The 23,035-nt window shown below is 37.0% G+C and overlaps 1 protein-coding gene across 6 annotated transcripts in view; it reads left to right on the top strand.

Annotated features, from left to right (window-relative positions):
- Positions 1-23,035, top strand: part of LOC129270765 (uncharacterized) — a 38,052-nt gene that overhangs the window by 10,592 nt on the left and 4,425 nt on the right. For 2 of the 6 annotated variants that reach the window (XM_064106582.1, XM_064106579.1), the window contains 16 exons: positions 1,231-1,404; positions 2,123-2,228; positions 3,330-3,448; positions 4,827-5,007; positions 5,802-5,930; positions 6,434-6,836; positions 7,708-7,728; positions 10,856-10,982; positions 11,796-11,928; positions 13,168-13,447; positions 14,139-14,319; positions 15,189-15,290; positions 15,895-15,960; positions 20,512-20,645; positions 21,156-21,372; positions 21,979-22,055. In XM_064106582.1, coding sequence (XP_063962652.1) covers positions 1,231-1,404; positions 2,123-2,228; positions 3,330-3,448; positions 4,827-5,007; positions 5,802-5,930; positions 6,434-6,836; positions 7,708-7,728; positions 10,856-10,982; positions 11,796-11,928; positions 13,168-13,447; positions 14,139-14,319; positions 15,189-15,290; positions 15,895-15,960; positions 20,512-20,645; positions 21,156-21,372; positions 21,979-22,055 — 2,450 coding nt within the window. The remainder of the gene's footprint in view (positions 1-1,230; positions 1,405-2,122; positions 2,229-3,329; positions 3,449-4,826; positions 5,008-5,801; positions 5,931-6,433; positions 6,837-7,707; positions 7,729-10,855; positions 10,983-11,795; positions 11,929-13,167; positions 13,448-14,138; positions 14,320-15,188; positions 15,291-15,894; positions 15,961-20,511; positions 20,646-21,155; positions 21,373-21,978; positions 22,056-23,035) is intronic. The other 4 variants (XM_064106581.1, XM_064106583.1, XM_064106580.1 and 1 more) reach the window with 3 other exon arrangements.

The raw sequence follows: 23,035 nt of genomic DNA, 5'->3' as shown, positions 1-23,035 counted from the left end.
CGGTTGCAGTGTCCAAGCCGAAATTTGCAATGCATCATGTGAAAAAGTCGACATCTGTTGCGCGTGTTAGTACAAAAGTGAATGCATGCATGTGGTTTTTCAGCGCTGGCCAACGCAGCTCGACCGGATATGCTGTTTCCTAGGGCCCAGGAGGTAGGAGAGAAATTTGGCCGCTTAATTCTTTGCAAAATTTAGACCATTTTTACCATATGATTTTCATTTTTGAAGCACTAGCACTGTGCGCTGCCAGCGCCTGTGCACGATGTCGACCCCAAAGTTAGAAATTTGGCCTGTTCGCTGCAACCTATAGACGGCGCACCATATTGTGAATCCACCGAATTACTTGGGGCTGTCACATCTGGGCCCCTTAACACAAAACATAGCGATTAATCGTTCGCTTGATTTCAAAATTGATTGTACATCTTGTGGAGCATTGTGGCCCAGTGGATTAGTCCCCGGACTTTGAAACAGAGGGTCGTGGGTTCGAATCCCAGCCATGGCCTAATTTCCTTCGGCAAGAAATTTATCCACGTTGTGCTGCACTCGACCCAGGTGAGGTGAATGGGTACCCGGTAGGAAGAAATTCCTCGAATGCTTGAGCGCCGGATCAAGGTAGCCGTGCTAAAGCCGGGGAAATAGTAATAGCAGGGCCTGCTAGGAGAACAGTTTTTGGAACTGAAGTGGCTACCCTGGGTAAATATGTCATTAATAATATCAATGTAATCAATCGTAAAGATGATTGCTAAGCTTTGTGTTACAGGGCTGTGGATGTTTTAGGCAACTAATTCCTACATTCGTATGATGGGCCAATTTATCTTGTGATCCTATTTCTTGATAAAAGTATTGCTATAAAAAACTTTTTTTGTTTGTTAACAAATGGCAATACTTGATGTTAAGAATTTGTGTGGAGCATTGTGGCCCAGTCGATTAGTCTCCGGACTTTGGAAATAGAGGGTCATGGGTTCAAATTCCAGCTATGGCATAGTTTCCTTCTGAAAAAGAATTGATCCACGTTGTGCTGCACTTAACCGAGGTGATCAAACGTGAATGGGTACCTGACAGGAATTAATTCCTTGAAATACGTGTGCGCTGTTCGTAATTACTGCCACCAAGCCAAAGCTTGGGGGAGTAATATTGAAGTCCTTTGGAAGCGTATAGAGATGTCATAATCATAATGTGATATAACTCTTTATTTTTAATCATTATTACCGGTATCATTGATTTCTGCAGCAGAAATCCAGGGTTGACACGCCATAATTTCCTGGAGCAGCTGCTGGAGATGCGCACATCAGAGAGAGAAAAGTGCAATGTCCTCCTGCTGTTGCTTGTAGCTTCGTTAGAGTTTGATATTCCACTTTCACTCCTTCAGGATGCTTTGACCGTCACCAAGCTTAGAGACATCATGTGAGTATGTCCATGGGCAATGCATTCATCTACTTTTGCCTCTCTCCACACAGGTGTATACGGATGTCAGTGCATACAATTACTTGTGAATGCTTGTCAAGAATGATCTTTCCGTTTGTACTATAAGTCTATTTTTAAAGGAAATTGAATGAAGGATGATAAGGCAATGCACCCTAAAGCTCATCAGGAGCCTGTTTCATAAAACTTGTTATAATGACAGATTTGCAATAACAGTTAAAAGCTACTGGAATAAGTTGATTTGATTGGCTGATAGTAAACCTGTTGTAGAAATTGTGCTCTTTATGACACAAGACCATGGCCTTAGAATAATAGTAATAATATGCAACATTTACTACAAATGTTTCTAAGCACTGCATACTACAGTGTATTTCAGAAGCTATAGCTGATGACTAGAAAAGTAAGTATTGACTCTTTGTTATTCAAACTGCTCATAACTATTATATCTGTTTAGGAAATGGAGAATTATTCTATGTACATGTATGTACTGTACGTTGATGTTTATGTTGCTCAGTGGCAGACCGTGACCCGGAGGAGACAATGATTGGAGGGGCACTATTGCTTGTGAACAATGCTGTGCCCCCCCAATGCTTTGTTTGCTCCGGGTCATGGTCCGCCACTGATGTTGCTTTAACTTGTCAAAGGGGAAATGATTAGCTTTTTGTAATCAATATTAATCATTATTTTCTTAATTCCGCAGAGATGACTTTGATAGTCTTGATCTCTTTCTAATGTCGGAGGATCATCAGTGTCGGGTTCTATCTCTCTTACTCAGTGCTGTCAAGGCTGATAGAGATGATCATCAGGTAACTTTCTTAATACTTCCCTTCTCTATATGTTCCTATGCCATTTAATCTATTAATGTATTAATTCCCTTTTTTTCTATAACATAAACTCTTCTTTTCTGCCGCTGTATTTTTTGTACCATTAACTTTTCATCTCCTTGTACATATATTTCATTTTGCTCACTTTTCCCTCATAAATCTGTTTCTTTTTCTTCCTGTATATATTCTATCCCATTCTGATTTACCTTCTCTTTATTGGTATTCCAGTGACTTCTTCCCACCCCCTCCCCACTCTTCTTTTTCTCTCTCCCCATTTCCTGCGTTCTGTCACCCATCCACCTAGAGCTGCTTAATATGACAATATTATTGAAATATTAGGACAAGAAAACTTCAATGTATGGACAAGGATGGATGTTAGATTTATCATTTGTCGCGATAGTGTAAAAATTGCTTGTTTAAATGTTCGTCAGACTAGAAACCCTCTTCAAACTATTTAAATTTAAAAAAAGGTGAGATAAAGCAAATAATCCCATACATTCTCCAGATCACCATCCTAATGCCACTTACCAGGGTGAAGAGGAATTGGTCATAAAAATGGCGATGCTACATGTAAGCCTACTATTTTTATGATACATGTACATATTTATTTATTTCTAAAAATAATATGATAGGTTGTCACTAGGGGCTTTTTAATAGTGGAAATTGCATCACTTGACACCTTGCCACATGTTTCGGAGGAGATGAAAATTTTTCTGTTTTTCAGGGCTCAAACATTAAGCATCATCATTTTCATGTAATGTACTTTTGTCATGCAATGGGGAAATTAATGCATGATCGGGTAGGTGTGATATTGTATTGGGTCCAGGTGGGTGTTTTACAAAGATTCTAGAGGTGCACTTAAATGCCGATGCATACATGATATGCAACGCGCAATCTTATTGATCAATACACAGTAGTGCGTGTCCTCTTCGCATGATCTGACCAATCCGGTCATGCCTTTTATAATGCACACAACTTGGCATTTAAGTGCAACTCTAAGTCATACTTAAATCTTTGTGAAAGAAATTTTCGACTGGTTAAAGCTTCTTATAACTATGAATGATTCACATGTTTCATATGCAGGACGGTGGATTGTACGACAAGCTTTACCTGTGCCTGTATTACACTGTCGCTGAACTTATCAAACATAATAACATTGGAAGCAAGAAGAGTGAGGGGTCCGTTGACAGAACAAATCCAATGTGAGTATAATACTGCCTTTATACATGTCAAGGCATTAAACCCCCATTCCACAGAGAACAAGAATTCCGGTTGATCTTTCAGAGGTCTCTCAATGAACCTACAATGGTCTTTGAGGTCTTACACGAGTCCTGACTAATCTTTCAGTGGTCTTCGTGGTCTTCATGAGCTCCAAAACTTTTTGAAAACAGTCTTACAATGGTCTTACAGGAAAATGGACTTTCAGTGGTCTTTCAGCAGTCTTTCAGCGGTCTTTCATTGAATTTTCAAAGGTCTTAGTAGTCTTTCAATGATCTTTTGGCAGTCTCTCAAGATTTTTTGCGGAGATCACTGTAAGACTCATGAAAGATCATTGAAAGATCATTGAAAGATCATTCAAAGACCAGGCAAAGTCCATGGAAAGAATTCTGAAAGATAACTTGTTGCATAAAAGATCTCTGAAAGACCATTGAAAGATCTCTATAGGACTAGTCTAAGACCAGTAAGACAAGAAATATCAGAGTTCTTTGAGGGGTCTTTCTAAGCCAATCCACAGAGATGACAAATTTCAGTGATCTTGAAGACTGCTGTAAGACCTCACCAATTTCAAGTCTTTCAGTGGTCTTTCAATGGTCTCCATTCTTATACAAATCCAATGTGAGTACATGTTAAGGCATTTATCTGTAGTGATGTTCTCCGTCAGGGTATTACATGGCTACTATGTTCATGTACATATAAATAATCGATTTCTCGGCTAGCTTCTCTATTTAATTCTTTATTCAATCTTCTATGTATGACTATGTTATGTTTTAATTTTAGTTTATTTTCATCTTCTACATAGAGGAGGGCAATATTGGTTATTTACAATCATCCACCGCACCAGGCAAAGTTGCATGCACTTTCTCCACTCCTTAGGTACCATTCCAACAAGATTTCCCAAGCTGTGTAGGCTTAGCATGTACACTCTGTTGAGAATGATGAGCTTGAACATGCCTCTACCCATCACTATTTTAGAATGAATAAGATGTGTGCACTTTATCCACTCCCTAGGGACCATTCCAACAAGATTTCCCAAGCGTCATTAGCTATAGCATGTACACTGTTGAGAGAATGATAAGCTTGAACATGCCCCTACCCATCACTGTTTTAGAACGAACAACATGTGTGCACTTTCTCCACTTCCTAGGAAGATTTTAAGCAAGGACTCACAAGTATATGCACTCTTTTGAGTGAATTATCATCTTTAATATGCCTTTTCCTGTCACTATTTAAGAATAATTTTTATCAGGGGATTCCTGTAAAACAGTGTCTTATGACCACTGATGAAGCTACCCTGTATGAAAACAACCTTCAATAAATAAATGAATAAATGATAATATAAACTATTACATCTTTGTTCAGTTATCGTGAGTATCGATCTCTGCTTGCGGCTGAAGTGGTCCAGCTCCTGTGTATCGTGCCTTCCTTCTACACCTTCCTGAACAGAGACCTTTCCATCTCCCATCTGGTTACCCAAGCTACGGGGAAGGCATCAACCATGGAGGGAGTCGAAGCGGTGATGGAGAGAATACGACTTACAGGGGTAAGAAGTCGTAAACTTGACCTCTGGGAGATTTTGAAACCACAGTATGTAATGTATGTGGATTTTAGAAAATAATCATTTTATTACCATCCACACACTCAATGATCTCATTTCGAAAGCTCCCTTTAAAAGCATGACTTTGATGAGGAACTGAATGAACTTGATGAAATGGTGATGATAACGATAATAAAACATTATGATCATGACCTTGAAGGTAACAGTTGTAATGATAATGATCATAGTAACATAATGATAGTATAAGTGATATTAAATGATACTAATTATTGGTAATGATAATGATATTTATGAGGATAATGAAAATAGTTATGATAATGGAAATAATGGTAGTGATTATGGTGATAATGGATTGTAATATAAAAATGAAAATAAGATCGAAAGCAATAATCATTTGAAACTTCAGACGGGAGAAGTTGTCATCCTCTTAATGATTGTACGTTATTGCCCACGATACCCAAGCGGTTTCAGAATACCAAATGTACAGAGCAACACCAAGGAAAATCATGCCCAACTTGAGACATATTAGTCTTGTCTTTTTTGATAATCTTACATGTTGGATGCTTGAATCTCTGTACTGCTTTTATCCACATAATGTAATTACAGGGTCAGTGTTCAAATCATCATGGGAGAGGTTTCAGAGTACCTAATGGAAAGCTTCCAGAACAACACCAAAAAAGTCGTGCACAGAAACTTAGGAAGCATCGGTATTGTCACATTAAGACTAAGAGGATATTTTACTCTTTGTTTAGCTTTTACCAATTATTTTGTAATTACAGGGTCAGGGATCAAACCATCGTATCATTGAAGAGGTGTCCGAGTACCTAATGGAGAGTATCCAGAGGAACACCAAGAAAGTATTGCAAAAGAAAATCTCTTCCAAGAGTTCTTCGAACTTTGTACTAGAGGTGATACAATCAACTGAAGTCAAATTGATATAAATCAGACATAAAGGAATAAATAAGAACAAATAAAAAACACAAATTCTGTGATTTTTTTCCACATGGATTGAATCTCTTGCCCATTATAGAAAAATTGCCTTTTAATTCTAAAAAGTTATGTGTTGTCTTATAGACACATGATAGTGTTGGTGAGCGTAAAGAAATATAAATGCTGGTTTATTGAATAATCTTTAGATGTGTGTTGAGAGCGTGGGTAAGAAAAAAGAATAATCATCAGTGACTTTACTCTCCCACCACATACTTACAAATTAGGGGGCAATGCAGCTTACTCTTGTACAGCATTGAAGCACATGTTTTGGAAGAAAGTGTCAAAACAGGATAAATGGGTGTCCAAAAATTTGTAGAGGGTTGGATTTACATGACTATTTAGTTTCAAGGTTGTATTTGGATGAGTCTATTGGAGCATCACATAGATGTAACTTGCTCATACTATCTTGTCTTTATAACAGACGCCTAGAGCTTTGCCAAAGAGACCACAATCATCACCCGTCTTTGCCAGTAAGTTCCTGGCTGTAGGCCAACCCAGTCCTGTCGGTAAGCCTTATTCCAGGCCCACCAGCAGTCGACAATCCTCCAGGCTTTCCCTGCGCCCCACCACCGCGCCGTCCGTTCGCTCATCCGCCTCGGAACGCATCCAACCAGCAGCATCCTCCATGTCACCGCTGGCCACGGCCATGAAGCCCCGTGCTGCCTCCGCCGGGGTGTGTCGTTACCCCAAGAAGCAGGAGGAGTGGCGGCCGGCTAAGCCTCCCAGGTTGGGGGACAAGGTGCTGTTGGGTCCCCAGAACCTGGCTTACATCATTGCTCTACCAGAGTACGATGTTGCTTTGCTGCAGATGGAGGCTATTCCAGGTAAGCTTACATTCTCAGTGATAGTTCAAGTGATTTTAGTCACTCTTAGATCTTTGTCATACACCCCCTCGATAATCTGCTTACTTTAGTGGTGAAGAACTTTAGTTTCCCCCTGTCTAGTATAAATGATAAATGACACTTTTGACATGATATCTGTATAAAGAGTATGCAAAATTGAAGTCACTCCTTTGAATGCAAGCCATTGAGTAATTGTAGACTTATATTATATATAGATATGCAGAAAGATGTTTTATACAAATGCCTGAACTTTCTACTAAAAAAAATATTTTCTGAATGGGTCTACATGGAAACTAACTATGCATATGAAATGAAAAGTATCCTCTTTCCTATATTGTACATTTAATATTTGTTGTTCACATTACTTTTACACATTGGTTTAGATTTTACTTTATTTGATCATATATACTATAAATAGCGGATTTGGGTTGACATCTTTTTCTCTTATTTTCTTTTTTTTCGGTATGTGATCTCAAGCTCATGCAGTTACTTTAGTATTGAACATGTTTGAATGCATTTTAAAAAGAAATATCAAACCCTTTAGTGCTTCATCATAATGAGATATCAAGCAGCCATACATGTATTACCTACAAAGGTATGATATATGGTAAACCATGCTTTATGATTATGTGGAGCCCATCTAAGAGAGTCAATAGACCCAACCTATTCACACCTATGCATCTTTTATTCATGAATGTAATCCAAAGACTGGTAAATATTTGTTGTGTGCATTTGATATTTTTTAAAAATGAATTTGCAAGTCTTCAGGATCAATTTGTCTACTTGTATTTACCAGTCTGATTCAAATACTTTTTGTTAATTATATAACTCAACTTCCTTTCTCTTCATTCAGATCTATCTAAAACATGGAAAGGTTTGTTTGTTAGTGGGTTGAACATATGAAGTGAAATAAGATATTGTTGTGTAATAATAACATATTCAATCATTAACATTCAGTTGACTTTCTTTATTAATCTCTGAGGGTATTTAATATGGAATCAAATTTATTATCCATGGGTGTATTTTAAAGTATTAGATCCAAACAGATTCTCAAACTTCAATAAACAATTAATTGGAGTTGATTATGATCAAGGAGCTACTATAATGTTTCAATATCTAGTCTGACCTTTGTTTTTAAACAAAATCCCTAAAAGTTATATTTACACAACATCATTTGACCTATTCGAGAAGCACCTGAAAAAATAAATACTAATATCACTTTTGTCTGATATCCAGTTGTAATGAGTATTAGGATTATAATCCTTATTATCATTATTACTGTGATTAGTATTATCATTATTATCATTATGATTGGTTGGTTTGGTTTTATTTACAATTAAAAGTATGTAAACAAAATATACATTGTATAATTCAATGATTATAATTATCTAACAATATCTAAACATAACAATGTTTTAATACAAAATATAGAACTTATTTCGTAGTGATAACCTGTTTCAAATTGGGTTTGATTGAATAGGCAATCTGTTCTGGAAATAAATAAATTAATTGACATTATAATATCTGTGACTCCTGCATATCAATAAAAAAGAAATATAAAATTCAAGATGTATGAACTTGCAGTGCAAATTCAGATATTCCCCTCCCCTACCCATCCAGAGAATCCCTGAACATTCCAGTTACTTCTAGAATTTATCTTTTGTAAGTTCAAACGTTGTTTAGTTTTTGGATACAAAGAGGTAATTTATTTCCAATTTCCAAAAGGATAATAATATTTACTAGGTTTACAGCTTTCATTGTTTGGCTTAAGTAAGATACATGTAACTTGGTCCCATTTCCCTGTGGGCTATCTCAATTATCTTAGAATTTCATTCTCTTTTAAATAAACAGGAGATTTCTGTTAAGTATTTCAGTTCAGAATATCATGAATTTCACGTACTGGCCTGTACTCTGAAAGTTTTGATTTCAAAATAATCCTCCCTGCAGTTTTTTGCAGTTTTTGTAACATGCTCAAGCAAGTTCTAGTTGCTCTTGACCAAATGATGTTGGCATAATCAAAATGTAAAATTAAAGCCTTATGGGGACTTGTCCTTGATGAAAATGAATTAATACTTGTACCGCTAGGTGTGTCAACTTCCCTGCCTGTTTTATAATGCTGAGATCTAGTAAAAAGGCAGTAGATTGCTTTTCCTGTGGTTCAGTATGATCTGACTATTACATGTAGTTTGAACCTGCAACCCAGCCATGAGGCAGGCATTCTAACCCCATGGCCTCCTCTGGTTCATTTATAGTAATACATGTATTAATGATAATTACATGTGTATCCTTTATGCATACAAAAATAACTGAAAGTCACAGAATCATTGTTCATTATCTAGATATTTAATGATATTATTCATAAATTTTCCAATTATTTGTCTTTTAAATTGAATTAAAAAAAATGTAATTTGACTTATTTTCTAGTGTATGCAGGTCGTTGATGAAAAACAGTTTTATAATGATCTTTTGTACCTTGAGAGATATATTCTTATAAATAAATATGTCACCAAAAACATGCACCTGCACACTTACCACTAACTGTAATCAAGTTAATCATGGTTTGTGCACACTCATTCAGATTTTTTTTTAATGCTAGTGTAATTTTTAATTATTCAGATATTATGTAGCAATTGCATAAGAGCCATGTGACTGGTTTTACTGCATTGGAGTTTCCATCTGGAATCAAGACTTGATTTTATTTATGAATATACTGTACTTATGGTTTGCGGGTTATTTTGTAACTAAAATGAAATGTAAATGGTTATCAGAGATTTTTCTTCTATGTGTTAGATAAAGGATAGATGATTTATAAAGTGGGCTTACTTCAGGTATGAACTGATAGTCATTTGTAAAAGATGATTTATATTAATATGGAGGTAAAATTAAAATAATGAGAAGTTAATAAGATGTGCAGTCAAACACTAACAAATTGTTTTGATTGTTCATAACCTAATAATTTGTATACCTAATAATTTTTGATGAGAAATGTTTATTTGAGTGTACATGCGCCTGTTTTAAAGCTTTTCAAACATGAACAGGAGGTATGTATAAAGTATGTGTTCAAATTTGAGTTTAAATGATTGTGGGGTGTTATCCAAAGGTGAGATGTATAATTTTATACTTGCAGTGATTGTTTTAATGCTGCATAAATATTGAGCCACTCCTGGTTTTGTGTGTTTTAAAAGACTTTGCTAGATTTTTTTTCTATTAGTTGAGAAAACGGCATGTAAAAAGTTGCAGCATGAACATTTGATGTCCCAGCTCTTTGATAGAATTTTTGGATTTATCCTGTGACTTAAAAAAGAATAATACTTTTGTAAACAGATAGATCACTAGTTTCATAAATTTTTATTCAAAATAGTGTAACAGCTACAGTGTCCATGTACATGGTGTAGAGATAGGAAGCAGAAGAAATACTGCACCCCAAATAAAAAAAAACAGCCCTCCACCACCCCCCCAAAAAAAATTGTAAATGATTATGATTAGTATTAAAATGAATAAACTCTGAATAATGGATTACATTCTGAATTTATTTATTAATATATCTATTCAAATATATTTATCCAGGATGAAAACAATCATCAGAGTGGTTGTATTACTATGCAGTCCTGGTACAGTGATAAAAAAAATACAATTAAAACTATGTGCAGAAATAATAATTGTATTTATTTAGCTACTTCTGAAAAAAAGCCTGAATTATTGAAATTCCTAGAAAATGATGTGATCTGATTTTTCACCCTGAGCTGATTTTTAAATGATGTCAAGGAATGTTATGGAAGATATAAGTAGCTCAATTTAGTTCAGTTCGCTTCAGTGCAGTTCACTTTAATTATGAACAAAGTTTACTATGATTCAACAAAGTGATCTCAGTATCACATCTTCTTTTCAACTTTCTATTACTCTTAACTTTCATTGCAGGATTGATGTGTACCCTGCTTCATAAATATTGATGACTTTTATTGTTATAATTATTTTACTTTTTTTGTTGTTCTACAATGTAGCACCCAATGGTTCTGTTGTTAGCTTCACTCGAAACACAGATGAGCATTATGCCTATATGAATATGATTCATATGGAATGGGACTCTCGTTACAAGTACTGGAAACCCATTGGCACTGTTGGGGACAGGTGAGTGGCTTGCTTTTCAATTTTAGGGGGAATCGCAAAAAATTGCGACAATTGCAAGACTATCATTTGTCTTGAAATTATTTGCTTATTTTCAATTGGTTGCTGATCTGTTTCTTTGCATCAAGGAATGTAAACTAATTTGCTACAGTAAAATCAATGTATCATTGGTAAAATTCCACAGTTATTAGCAATTGATTGAAATATTTTCTTGCAATTCCCAATGACAGTGGTCATTCTTATAATCTGAATAAATTATTATTACCAAGCCTGGCTGGACAGACTTGCACTATGAGTCTCCATGGTTTCATTTTTTGCTCGAATGTTTTTAAACTGAATTTAATTAGTTGAAGAAACTGGTAATTGTGCAATATTTTTTTCAGTGGTTTTGTGTGAGGGCTTGTATGCTTCTGGGCAAAAATATAATGAATTTTGCTTTTTGAAGACCTGACCAATGTAACAACAATATTATACTCTCCTCTCTTTTTCTGTCATTTAAATCACATTTAAGTAATACAGATACCAAAAAGCAATCATGAGCTGTTGTCTAAGCATTAACATCCAGATGATTTTATGAATATGTAATGATTGATTGTTCTGATATGTTAGAATATTGTATGCAAATCAATGATTATATATTTCTACAATTCTTTAGATCATGGGGAAGTTCAATTTTTTTTAAAAATTATGTGATCTGTTGACAACTTTGAATAAAAACTATATATGAATTGAAGTACGAGGAACGTCTTACTTGTGCAAAATTTGTGAAATTACACCACTTCTTTATTCACCACTCTCACTGTTAAACATATTTAGGATTACACTTCAGACTGTTGAAAGCAACTTTGAGACCAAACCACCACCATCGAGCCCAACATCTAGCCTTAGTCCCAGATCACCAGATGAAACAGGAACAGAATGTACTCCTCATCCTTCACCGAGAGAATCGGTATGTATCAACTTAAGGTGACCATTTAATGATTAGCTATTCCCCATAACACAAGCTCTAGCACTTAATATAAAGGCCCTGTAACATTGGTCGAAGGTCACCTGCGGGCCACCTGCATCAACAGTATCTTTTTATTCTATAGATTGTTCTTTGGGCCTTATGTTGCCATTATAAAATGACGAAAAGTGGCCCATGATTGCCACGTAATAAACCATATTTTGATTAATAGTACAAGGTTTTACATCAAGCTAATTAAATATGAATTAACAATATTCTTTAATCTGCACGCAGTTGCCCGCAGGAGTGCACGCAAATCTCCTCTGCTCACAGAAAAGTTTTGAACACGCTCAGAACTTTGTTGCTGATGAGCTGCAGGTGATTGCCTACAACTCGTCAGCAAGGCTTGCACGGATCAATGTGATAGAGTCTTAGGGGCTTATCTTTACGTTTGATTAAATTAGTCTATATGTGCAATCAAGCATCTAGTCTACTCTGATTTATCTCAAAATTGTGTAACTGTCTGCTGGATTAAATTCGATGGATGAATTGACCACATAAGCTCCTTCAAATTGGCAACAGCTTTATGTCTTAATTTCAAATGAAAATGTAGATCTAGTTGTCCGTGTTTATTACAATTTATGAGTAGCCATTAATGAGCCATTAATGAGGTATAAATCTTTGACAATCTATTATCATTATTGGATAATTTATTTAAAACAATATAATTGCAAAAGCTCTCCTGACAAAGAAACTTGGCATCATAAGTCCTCTTAAAACAATGAAGATTATGAATAACCATTAGATAAGCCAAATGTTTTAATTTGGTGTAACTTAATACACCTTTTTTAATTTTTAGCAGATTTCTGAAAATGAATCATACTACAGGGATGAATTTTGAGATGGTCAGCATGCAGTAAAATCAAACTCGCCTGTAAAACTTATTTTAAACAGCAAAATGCATTATAAATCCTTGGTGAGAAAGTATGTAAAGAACTGTCAGAATGTTCATATTGCAAATTCATTTTTAGGCTATATACTTATGAATTAGAGCGTTCCATTTGATATGCAGTGATTGATCATTTAGCAACAACCAGCCGAGACCTTACTCAGTGAGGTATACAAAACTAAACTAGCACAATATTAACGAGCATTTTTCATGTCAAATTAGGTGTCAAATACATTTTTTAACCTTCGTATATCACATTGATGCATTATTTTTTTTCCCCAATGTATTGATAGAATGAGAACTTGCCCAGACTTATCTCACTGAGATTCCGGGATAAACTGCAGCTGAGTCCAGAGAAGATCATTCCCATTGAAGGAAAGATGCTTGAAGAACCTGAAGAAAGACCATTGAGTTTACATGATGAAGGTGATCAAGACAGAGATCACGAAACAATCAACCAAGGAGAAATTGAAATTCTGGAGCATCACGGATATGATGATGAGAGTAGACAAAAGGCCGATGCTCCAGTGGAACAAAGTGATTCACAATCTGATGCGAAGCAGGCAGATAAAGGTACTTTAAACTGATCATCGGAGTGACTTCTGGATACTGAAATATAATGTTAAGATGAATGAAAGATATTCCTGATACTGACAGTGATTATTTTGGTCATAAAATTTAAGCTCTTCTTTATCTGACACCAAATGTGCAAAGAATAAGGCAAAACAATGTGTCAAAATGCTGCAGAAGCCAACAAACCATTTGTTTTATTAGCATTTGAAAACATATATACATGTACCTGTCACCTGTCCCTATTTCATTTTTTTTTTTTTGGGGGGGGGCAATTCTGCCTTGTTCACAAATATTTGTCTATATTAATTTAGCAATGCCCCCTTTGAGATTTCACATTCATTTCCAATTTATGGGATGACAATGTTGGCAAATATTTGAAAAGAACCCTGACCAAATGATATTCTAATTAAATTATTTGTTGACAACTTATACATGATAAGACATTTATTTTGTATAATTTTTCACTTTTTTTTCCTGTGATTCTTTTATGGTCTCTGCTGTCAGTTCTGGGTCCTGTAACACACAGGTTATCGTTTAATCATATGCTTGATTTTTCATGATTAATTGTACATTGTAGGCAATGCAATTTGCTAATTTTTGTGTTACGGGTCTCTGATCAATGATTATGAATTTGAATGCTTGTCACACATACATCCTGATGGCCTAATCACTGATTTCTGTCTCCTTCTAGAAACAACTTTATCAGAGATACTGAGTGCTAGGATGACAGAAGACAAGAAGATGGGTGACCATGAGAACCAGCATCCTCATCACAGCCTTGATGATTCTCTCTATAACTGTTTACGCTGTGCCATGGAAACAATACAAATAAACACAGATACTCCTACTACTTCAGCCCGTTCAGACACAAGGTCAGAAATTAAATCATTTAACAAAGTTTGTGTCTATGCTTTTACATGCATGTCAAAACTGATGGCACTTTCAGAGAACCCCCCTAAAAAAAATGTTTGCCATATTAACATGATGTACCACACAGAATGATTCCAAATTCGGTGTTGGTGTTGATAGTGAAAATTAGCTATTGATTGTCACACCATCTTCTTATGTGGGTTATAAATGGGCAATGCAATAAGTATATCTCCAACTTTATATATACGCATGCCCTTCCTCAAAATAGTTGTCATTGTTTTGTAGTTCATATGATAAGTTGTAATGCTGGCAAATTATCATGAGTTGAGTAGCTCATGAAATGAAGTAAAAACAGAAAAACGGGTTAGGATGTCTCAAAAGGTTTATCAATTTTTTGGAACTGTCTAAAGATGATAACTCACATTATTTTATGGCTAAACACCAAGTGTTATTGATCCTGACACTAGCTTTATGTCAGTTTTGGAAATGCGGCTTGTGCCAATTTTCCTACATTACCATTCTACCAGCATTTGACCCCATGACCTTTTTTGACACCCAACATTTGAAAGCACAAAAAATAGGCCTCTTGCTACAAAATAATCAATGAAATGAGATTTAAATTTTCAAGTGCATATACAGCCCAAGAACATTTTGGCATCAAATTTTTATATACACTCAAACCCTGCTTAGTCCTGTCAACTGGGAGTAACGGAATAGTTTTGTCTTTGACAAGAAATTGGCAGGAATTACTAAATCTCTATTGATAATCTTGTAGATATGTTTTGTGAACACCTTTGACATATCTTTGTAGATTGTCTTCAAGATTTTGCAAGAATTTTATATCTCATTATGTTCTCAAATTTAAATGCAGATATCAAACAGAAAGAGAGAGGACTGGATCTATGGTGAATCAAGTTGCGGAAGCAAATACAGCATCTACAGATGACCTGGATATATCAGAGGCTCTCCTTAGGTAAAACTGATATGCTTAAAAGATTTTAAACCAAATTATTTTAGGCTTGTCCTTGAAGTAAGTAATCACAAAAAGTAGTACTATAATACAAATTTTGACATTGGTGTATATAAGAAAACTCTCTCAATTCAAAAGGGAATATTTATTAGAAAAATAGAATATCGTGAATTTCTACTTATTTAAGTAAAAAATCTTGGAACTGATAATGTGATGAAAGCTCTCTCAAGGATTTTAACTGAGAACTATTTTTGAATTCGCATTTGACATAAATGAAAGTGAATGTTTATTCCTTCGAGTATAGTTAATTGTGAACTATACATATTTCAGGCAATATTGCACTACTCCTTTTCGCATGCCCTCAACCATAATCTTAAAACCCTATGCTTATGAAACGTGTATTAAATGGTAGAGCATTGAGTTTTGCTGTAGTACAAGATTCTCATTTCAATAATTCTAGTGTGTTTGAGAGCTTATAAAATTCTAAAGAGGTGACCAAGTTTTCAACTCAACATGTTATGTCCTATGAGTGAATTTATTATTAAAAAAAAGTTTTTTCATCATCATATAGCATCTATTTATTTCATTATTTTGATATTAATTGTAGCCAATCCAAGAGAGCTCCCAGTAGACCGAACACGGCCAAGAGTGCGCCAGATTCGTACAGGTCACAGTGAGTATTTATTAGATACTCTGTGGGGCAGGGTGCTGAGGATATGTTTTAGATAATGGTTGTGTGATAATGTGTATGTGTTCACTTATACATTAAAAAAAAAGAAAACAACACTTATTTTCAATATCATGGACATCCTTTGAACCTGTACCATTGCAAACGGTCCCAAATTATATGCTCTTGTATACATTTTATACAGTTTTAAAATCCTTGATATGCAATGATGTAAGAGGTCCTCAGTTTTATAGTAACATTTCATAATGATTCTTGATATATGATATTCCGTTCAACACAAAAGTACTCTGTTATGCAATGACTTTTTTTTCTTTTTTTTTCTTCCTACTTTCGTCCTATTTTTCTTGAGTGCTTAGAGACATGTTTTGTGATGAGTACTATATAAATGTTTTTAATTCTTCTTCTTTTTCGGACCTACTGTTCTGAAAAAAAAGCTAAATTTTTAAAATAAATGTGTATGTGTATGTGTGAAGGGGCACTTGAAGGACATATTTGAGGGTGTGTGTGCATGTATGATGATTCGGGTGGAGGTGTTCATGAAACAATGAATCCATCTTGTGTGTTTGAGTGAGTGGGTGAAGGAGTTCATGAACAGATAGATTTTTGAAGGTGTGTGTTTGGGGGAGTAGAACAGTTTGAGGGTGATGAGGTTGTAGGTGATGGGTGTGGGCGGAGGGCTCATGAAGGTGTGCATTCATGAAGGTGTGGATAGAGGGAATCTTGAAGTTGTGCTTCCAAGAGGTGGTTGGTGGAGGGAATCTTGAAGATGAGCATTCATGCGGTTGTGGGTTGAGGATGATTTTTAAGGTGTACATTCATGAGGGTTTGGGTAGAGGGAATTTTTGAAGGTGTACATCCATGAGGGTGTGGGTGGTGGATATGAGTGGAGGGGGATCATGAAGATGGGGATTAATGAGGGTGTGGGTCATGAGTGTGGGCGATGGTGATTTTAAAGGTGTGCATACAAGAGGGTGTGGGAGAAGGTGATCATGAAGGTGTGCATTCAAGAGGGTGTGGATCGTGAGTGTGGGAGGAGGGGTACATGAATGTGTGCATTCATGAAGTTGTGGGTAGAGGTAATCTGGTAGTTATACATTCATGAGTGTGTGGGTAGTGGATGTGGGTGGAGGGGATCATGAAGGTGTGAATAGATGAGGATGTTGGTATAGGGAACTTTAAAACTTTAGAACTTTAAAGGTGTACATTCATGAGGGTGTGGTGGTTGGGTGTGGGAGGAGGGGATCTTGAAGGTGTACATTTATGAGTGTGGGTGGTGGATGTGGGTGGAGGGGATCATGGAGGTGATCATGGAGGTGTGTGTCCATGAGGGTGTGGGTCGTGATTGTAGGAGGAGGGGAACATGAAGGTGTGCATTCATGAGGGTGTGGGTTGTGAGTATGTACAAAGGGGATCTTAAAGGTGTTCATTCGTTAATTATGCATTATGAGGGTGTTGGATATGGGTGTAGGGGATCATGAAGGTGTGCATTGATGAGGGTGATGGTAGATGAAACTTTACGTGTATATTCATGAGGGTGTGGGTCGTGTGTATGGGAGGGTGTGGGTAGAGGGAATCTGGTAGTTAAGCATTTATGAGGGTGTGGGTAGTGGGTGTGAGAGGAGGGGATCATGGAGTTGTGCATTCGTAAGGTGTGTGGGTTGTGAGTGTGGAAGGAGAGCATCATGAGTGTGTGCGTTCAAGAGGGTGTGGGTAGCAGGAAGTATATTAATGTAGGTGTGGGTGTTGGATGTGTGTGGAGGGGATCATGAAGGTGTGTATAGATGAGGATGTTGGTAGAGGGAACTTTAAAGGTGTACATTCATGAGGGCGTGGTGGGTGGGTGGAAGGGATCTTGGAGGTGTACATTTATGAGGGTGTGGGTGGAGGGGAACATGAAGATGAGCATTCTAGAGGGTGTGGGTAGTAGATATGCGTGGAGGGGATCATGAAGGTGTGTACAGAAGAGGATGTTGATAAAGGGAACTTTAAGTGTACATTCATGAGGGTGAGGTGGGTGGGTGTAGTTGGAAGGGATCTTGAAGATGTACATTTATGAGGGTGTGGATGGTGGGTTTGGGAGGAAGGGATCATGAAGATATGTGTTCAAGAGGGTGTGGGTAGTGGATGTGGGGAGGGATCATGAAGGTGTGCATTCATGAGGGTGTGGGTGGGTAGTGGGAAATTTGGTGTATATTCATGAGGGTGTGGGTGTTGGACGTGGGTGGAGGGGACCATGAAAGTGTGCATAGAAGGGGATGTTGGTAGAGGAAACTTTAAAGTTGTATATTCATGAGGGTGTAATGGATGGGTGTAGGTGGAAGGGATCTTGAAGGTGTACTTCATGAGGGTGTGGTGGGTGAGTGTGGGTGGAAGAGATCTGAATGTATGCATTCATTGGGGTGAAGGTAGAGGAATTTCTAAGGTGCGTATCCATGAGGGTGTCGGTGGTGGATGTGGGTAGAGGGGATCATGAGAAGGGATTTATGATAATGTGGGTCGTGAGTGTGGGCGAAGAGGATCTTTAAGGTATGCATTCTTGAGGGCGTGGGTAGAGGGAATCTGGTAGTTAAAGGACAAGTCCACCCCATCAAAAAGTTGATTTGAATAAAAAGAGAAAAATCCAACAAGCATAACACTGAAAATTTCATCAAAATCGGATGTAAAATAAAAAAGTTATGACATTTTAAAGTTTCGCTTAAATTCACAAAACAGTTATATGCACATCCTGGTCGGTTGCAAATGAGGAGACTGATGACGTCATCCACTCACAATTTCTTTTGTATTTTATTATATGAAATAGGGAATATTCTATTTTTCTCCTCATTGTCAGGTGATACAACGATTAATTCCTCCCTGAACATGTGGAATTAGCATTGTTTAATACTATATGGCTCAGTCAAGTTGGTCCTTATATTGTCAAATCTGTAAAAAGTGAAATATTGTATAATTCAAACAATAAAAAACAAAAGAAATAGTGAGTGATGGACATCATCGACTGACTCACCTAGTTGTGCATATCACTGTTTTGTGAAAAATAAGCGAAACTTTAAAATGTCATAACTTTCTTATTTTACATCCAATTTTGATGAAATTTTTAGCACTATGTTAGTTTGATTTTTTTCTATTTATTTAAGTCAGCATTTTTCTGGGGTGGACTTGACCTTTAAGCATTTATGAGGGTTTGGGAGGAGGGGATCATGGTGGTGTGTGTTCAAGAGAGTGTGGGAGGAGGGAACATGAAGGTTTGCATTCAAGAGGGTGTGGGTACAGGGAGTCTGATAGTTATGCATCCATGAGGGTGTGGGTAGTGGGTGTGGGAGGAGGGGATCATGTAATTGTGCATTCATGAGGGTGTGGGTAGAGGAAATCTGGTAGTTATGCGTCTATGACGGTTTGGGTAGTGGGTGTGGGAGGAGGGGATCATGGAGTTGTGCATTCATTAGGTGTGTGGGTTGTGAGTGTGGAAGGAGAGCATCATGAGGGTGTGCGTTCAAGAGGGTGTGGGTAGCAGGAAGTATATTAATGTAGGTGTGGGTGTTGGATGTGTGTGGAGGGGATCATGAAGGTGTGTATAGATAAGGATGTTGGTAAAGGGAACTTTAAAGGTGTACATTCATGAGGGCGTGGTGGGTGAGTGTGGGTGGAAGGGATCTTGCAGGTGTACATTCTAGAGGGTGTGGGTAGAGGGAATCTGGTAGTTATACATTCATGAGTGTGTGGGTAGTAGATATGGGTGGAGGGGATCATGAAGGTGTGTACAGAAGAGGATGTTGATAGAGGGAACTTTAAAAGTGTACATTCATGAGGGTGAGGTGGGTGGGTGTAGTTGGAAGGGATCTTGAAGATGTACATTTATGAGGGTGTGGGTGGTGTGGAGATGGGGATTCATGAGGGTGTTAGTCATGAGTGTGGGTGAAGGGGATCTTGAAGGTGTGCATTCATGAGGGTGTGGGTGATAGGAATCTTGAAGTTGTGCATTCATAAGGGTTTGGGAGGAGGAAATCTTAAAGGTGTGCACACATTAGGGTGTGGGTGATGGATGTGATGGGGATCATGGAGGTGGGGATTGATAACATTGGTGGATAAAATTTGAAGAATCGCCTTTTTGAGGATGTGTGTGAAGGGGATCTTAAAGGTATGTATTCAAGAGGATGTATTTGGTGGGTGTGGGTGGGGTATTTTGAATGATGTGTTTGTGAAGGTCTGTATTCTAGAGGGTGATGGGAGGTGTCAGTTGGGGATCGTGAATGTGTGCTTCATGAGGGTGTGGGTGGAAGGACCTTGAAGGTCCATGTGGCTGCATGTGCATGTCAGGTGATAGTGTCAATATGTGGTAAAAGATATGTGTGTGTCATATATGATTTAGAATGGACTATTTCTTCTTCAATAGTGATGATAAATGAAATAACGAAGGTTATACATTTAATATACATGTACCCCACATATGAATTTTAGACTTTGAGCAATCGCTGTTGTAGATTTATGGTGGAATGGATGGAATTAACCTAATCTTAATTCCTTTCTAATCTCATGTAGAGCTGAAGTGAATGTATTGGATCTCAATGTGTGGCCAGATTCAGGCGTTTATACGGAGTACCAGAAGGAAAGGACTAAAGCTTGGGGAAGCACTCTGAAAAGACCAAAGTCGTCTTCTTCAATTCGAAGTAAAGGTCAGTGATTATAGATACTCATGGTAGACATTTTCCTCATAGCTGTCAAGTCTTGTCAGTAATTATTGCCAATTGGCCAACATTATATGAATAATAATAATATGCAATATTTATACAGAATTTTATACAATGTTTCTAATTATTGCATGCTGGCGTATTTAAGCATTCACTTTGCAGACGCTTTCTGCAACGTTCAAAAGCTATTGAAAATGCCGTCAAATCACAGTAGAAAGGTTAGTCCAGGGTCCAGGACAACACTGACCTATTATTACCCAGGCTTTAGCATGACTACCCTGATCAAGAGCACAAGCATTCCAGGAATTCTTCCTTCTGGCAACCCCTTTGTTATACTTTCGTGAAGAGTGGCAAATGTAGATAAATACCCTGCCAAAGGACACAAGTGCTGTGGTGGGATTTGAATCCTGGACCCCATGGTTCAAATTCTGGAAACTTATCTAATGAGCCACAACACGTCTACAAGTTTTGTATTTCAAATTCAATTCTGTTTAGAGCGCCCATTGTCACGAGCATCCTCTGCTAAAAGTAGGTCTAGCACACCCACCCAACCAGTCCTTATTCAAATGGGTAACCACTGGTTGGCAGGGGGACGAGATGTTGCCTCATGGGAGCGCATCACCAATCGGATGAAGACCTTTCATGCCCCAGGATGGATAGAGGGATCTCCGACATCAAGGAGACCAAAGTCGGTGGGACCACACAAGTACAAGTAAGTCATGCACACGTGATGAGGATGATTAGAGCGAATTCTTGCATCTGTCTTACATGTATTTCTCACCTTTTACACTAATTATTACCTGGCCTTGTGATGGCTTTGAATTTGGCTTTTCGGGGAGGTTGTCTAGTAGGTATACGCTGAGCGAATGTGAAACACTTTTACCAAAACACGTCAATCCGAGTAGTATCTCAACACTTTGCTGTGTGGTTTGCAGTGTAAAGGCATACCCACATGTCTTAAACACTTAAACACTCTCCCTAGAACATATCAATCTGAGTAGCATTTAAACCCTTTACTGTACATGTATAGTTTTCACTGTTTGATGCTCTAAGATACCCATTTTCAATTCTTATTACAGATAACAATTAGTCTAGCCACAATTACAGAAAATAACAAGTGTGGATCATATCATATATGTCACAAGAAATAAGACGGCTTTGGTCTGTAGATACAATGTCCAGAATGGTTCAACCTGTTTGTTTTGTCAGTCCTGAAATTTTAAAGATGTTGATGATTTTTTGCAGGGTTGATTCTTGAAAATATTGAGTTGCTTGATGTGCTTGTATCTTTAATTTTTTTTTATTATTTCTGTTTTAGACCAAGAGGTGCAGTAACTGTGCAACGTCGTGCCAAGTCTGCAGTAGGCCCACGAGAAAAACATAATTTTTATGAAGGTAAAGACTTTTCTTATTCGCCTTTTACTCTTCTACCATTATCTTGAAAGTCAATTTCGACAGGCAACAAACATACCTTGTAAAGATTTATAGTAATAGAACTGTGTACTTCAAATGTTTTATTGTCATTTCTTTGTATGTGTTATAAGAATTGTCTAAACAGGTTACAATTTGTTCCATCCTGTAGGAGATTGACAAGATTGTTCTAATGGAAGCACTACATTGCAAACATATTTTTCAGATTACAAAGATCACATGAAAAGTATGGAAGAAACTCAAAGCCATCTGGCAAAGACAAATTGCAGCAGTTTATAGCAGAATGGTACCTCCAAAGGAAAATTACAAAGCAAAGAGAATGATTTTGAACACTTCAAGCATGTTTGGTCACATGATGTGTTGACTTACATGTATATGAAATAATTTCAACCAACCTTCCCAATTGGAACAACTAAGTACAGTTCACTTTACTGACGGTGTGAAAATTCTAATATGAAAGTCAACCAAAAAATAGATCGATCCATCAACCAATTTATACCCGAGCTGATAGAAAATATAGTCTGCATGTTACGAGCCTAGGGTATGCAGTGTCATTCCAGTAATTCTTTGCCATTACTAGGCTCATTGCCAGATGGATTGGGCACTCTGCTTGCTGTAAAACATTGTTTTGCTTGTTGTCATATATTTATGCATGTATTCATCCATGCACCATGTCATTATGAAATTCACTTATTTGAAATCATGATTCACTTCATTTTCACTAGGTATTGATATATGGGGTTGAATTTGGTTGCACCTTAATCTCTTAGTATACATACATTTACCATAAAAAAAAATTAGCGCTGACATTTTTAAATACTGGTACCTAAAGGTAAAGAATATTATCAATGGATAGTGCTATTTGAATGATGTTCATCAGCATAATGCATGTTGCAATATGAATATAAGTTACAGTAACTGTACCATTTAAACTCCTATCTTAA

This window comes from Lytechinus pictus, chromosome 11 (assembly GCF_037042905.1).
Source record: "Lytechinus pictus isolate F3 Inbred chromosome 11, Lp3.0, whole genome shotgun sequence".
Classification (NCBI taxonomy): Eukaryota; Metazoa; Echinodermata; class Echinoidea; order Temnopleuroida; family Toxopneustidae; genus Lytechinus; species Lytechinus pictus.
This window is presented reverse-complemented; position numbering and strand designations above follow the sequence as displayed.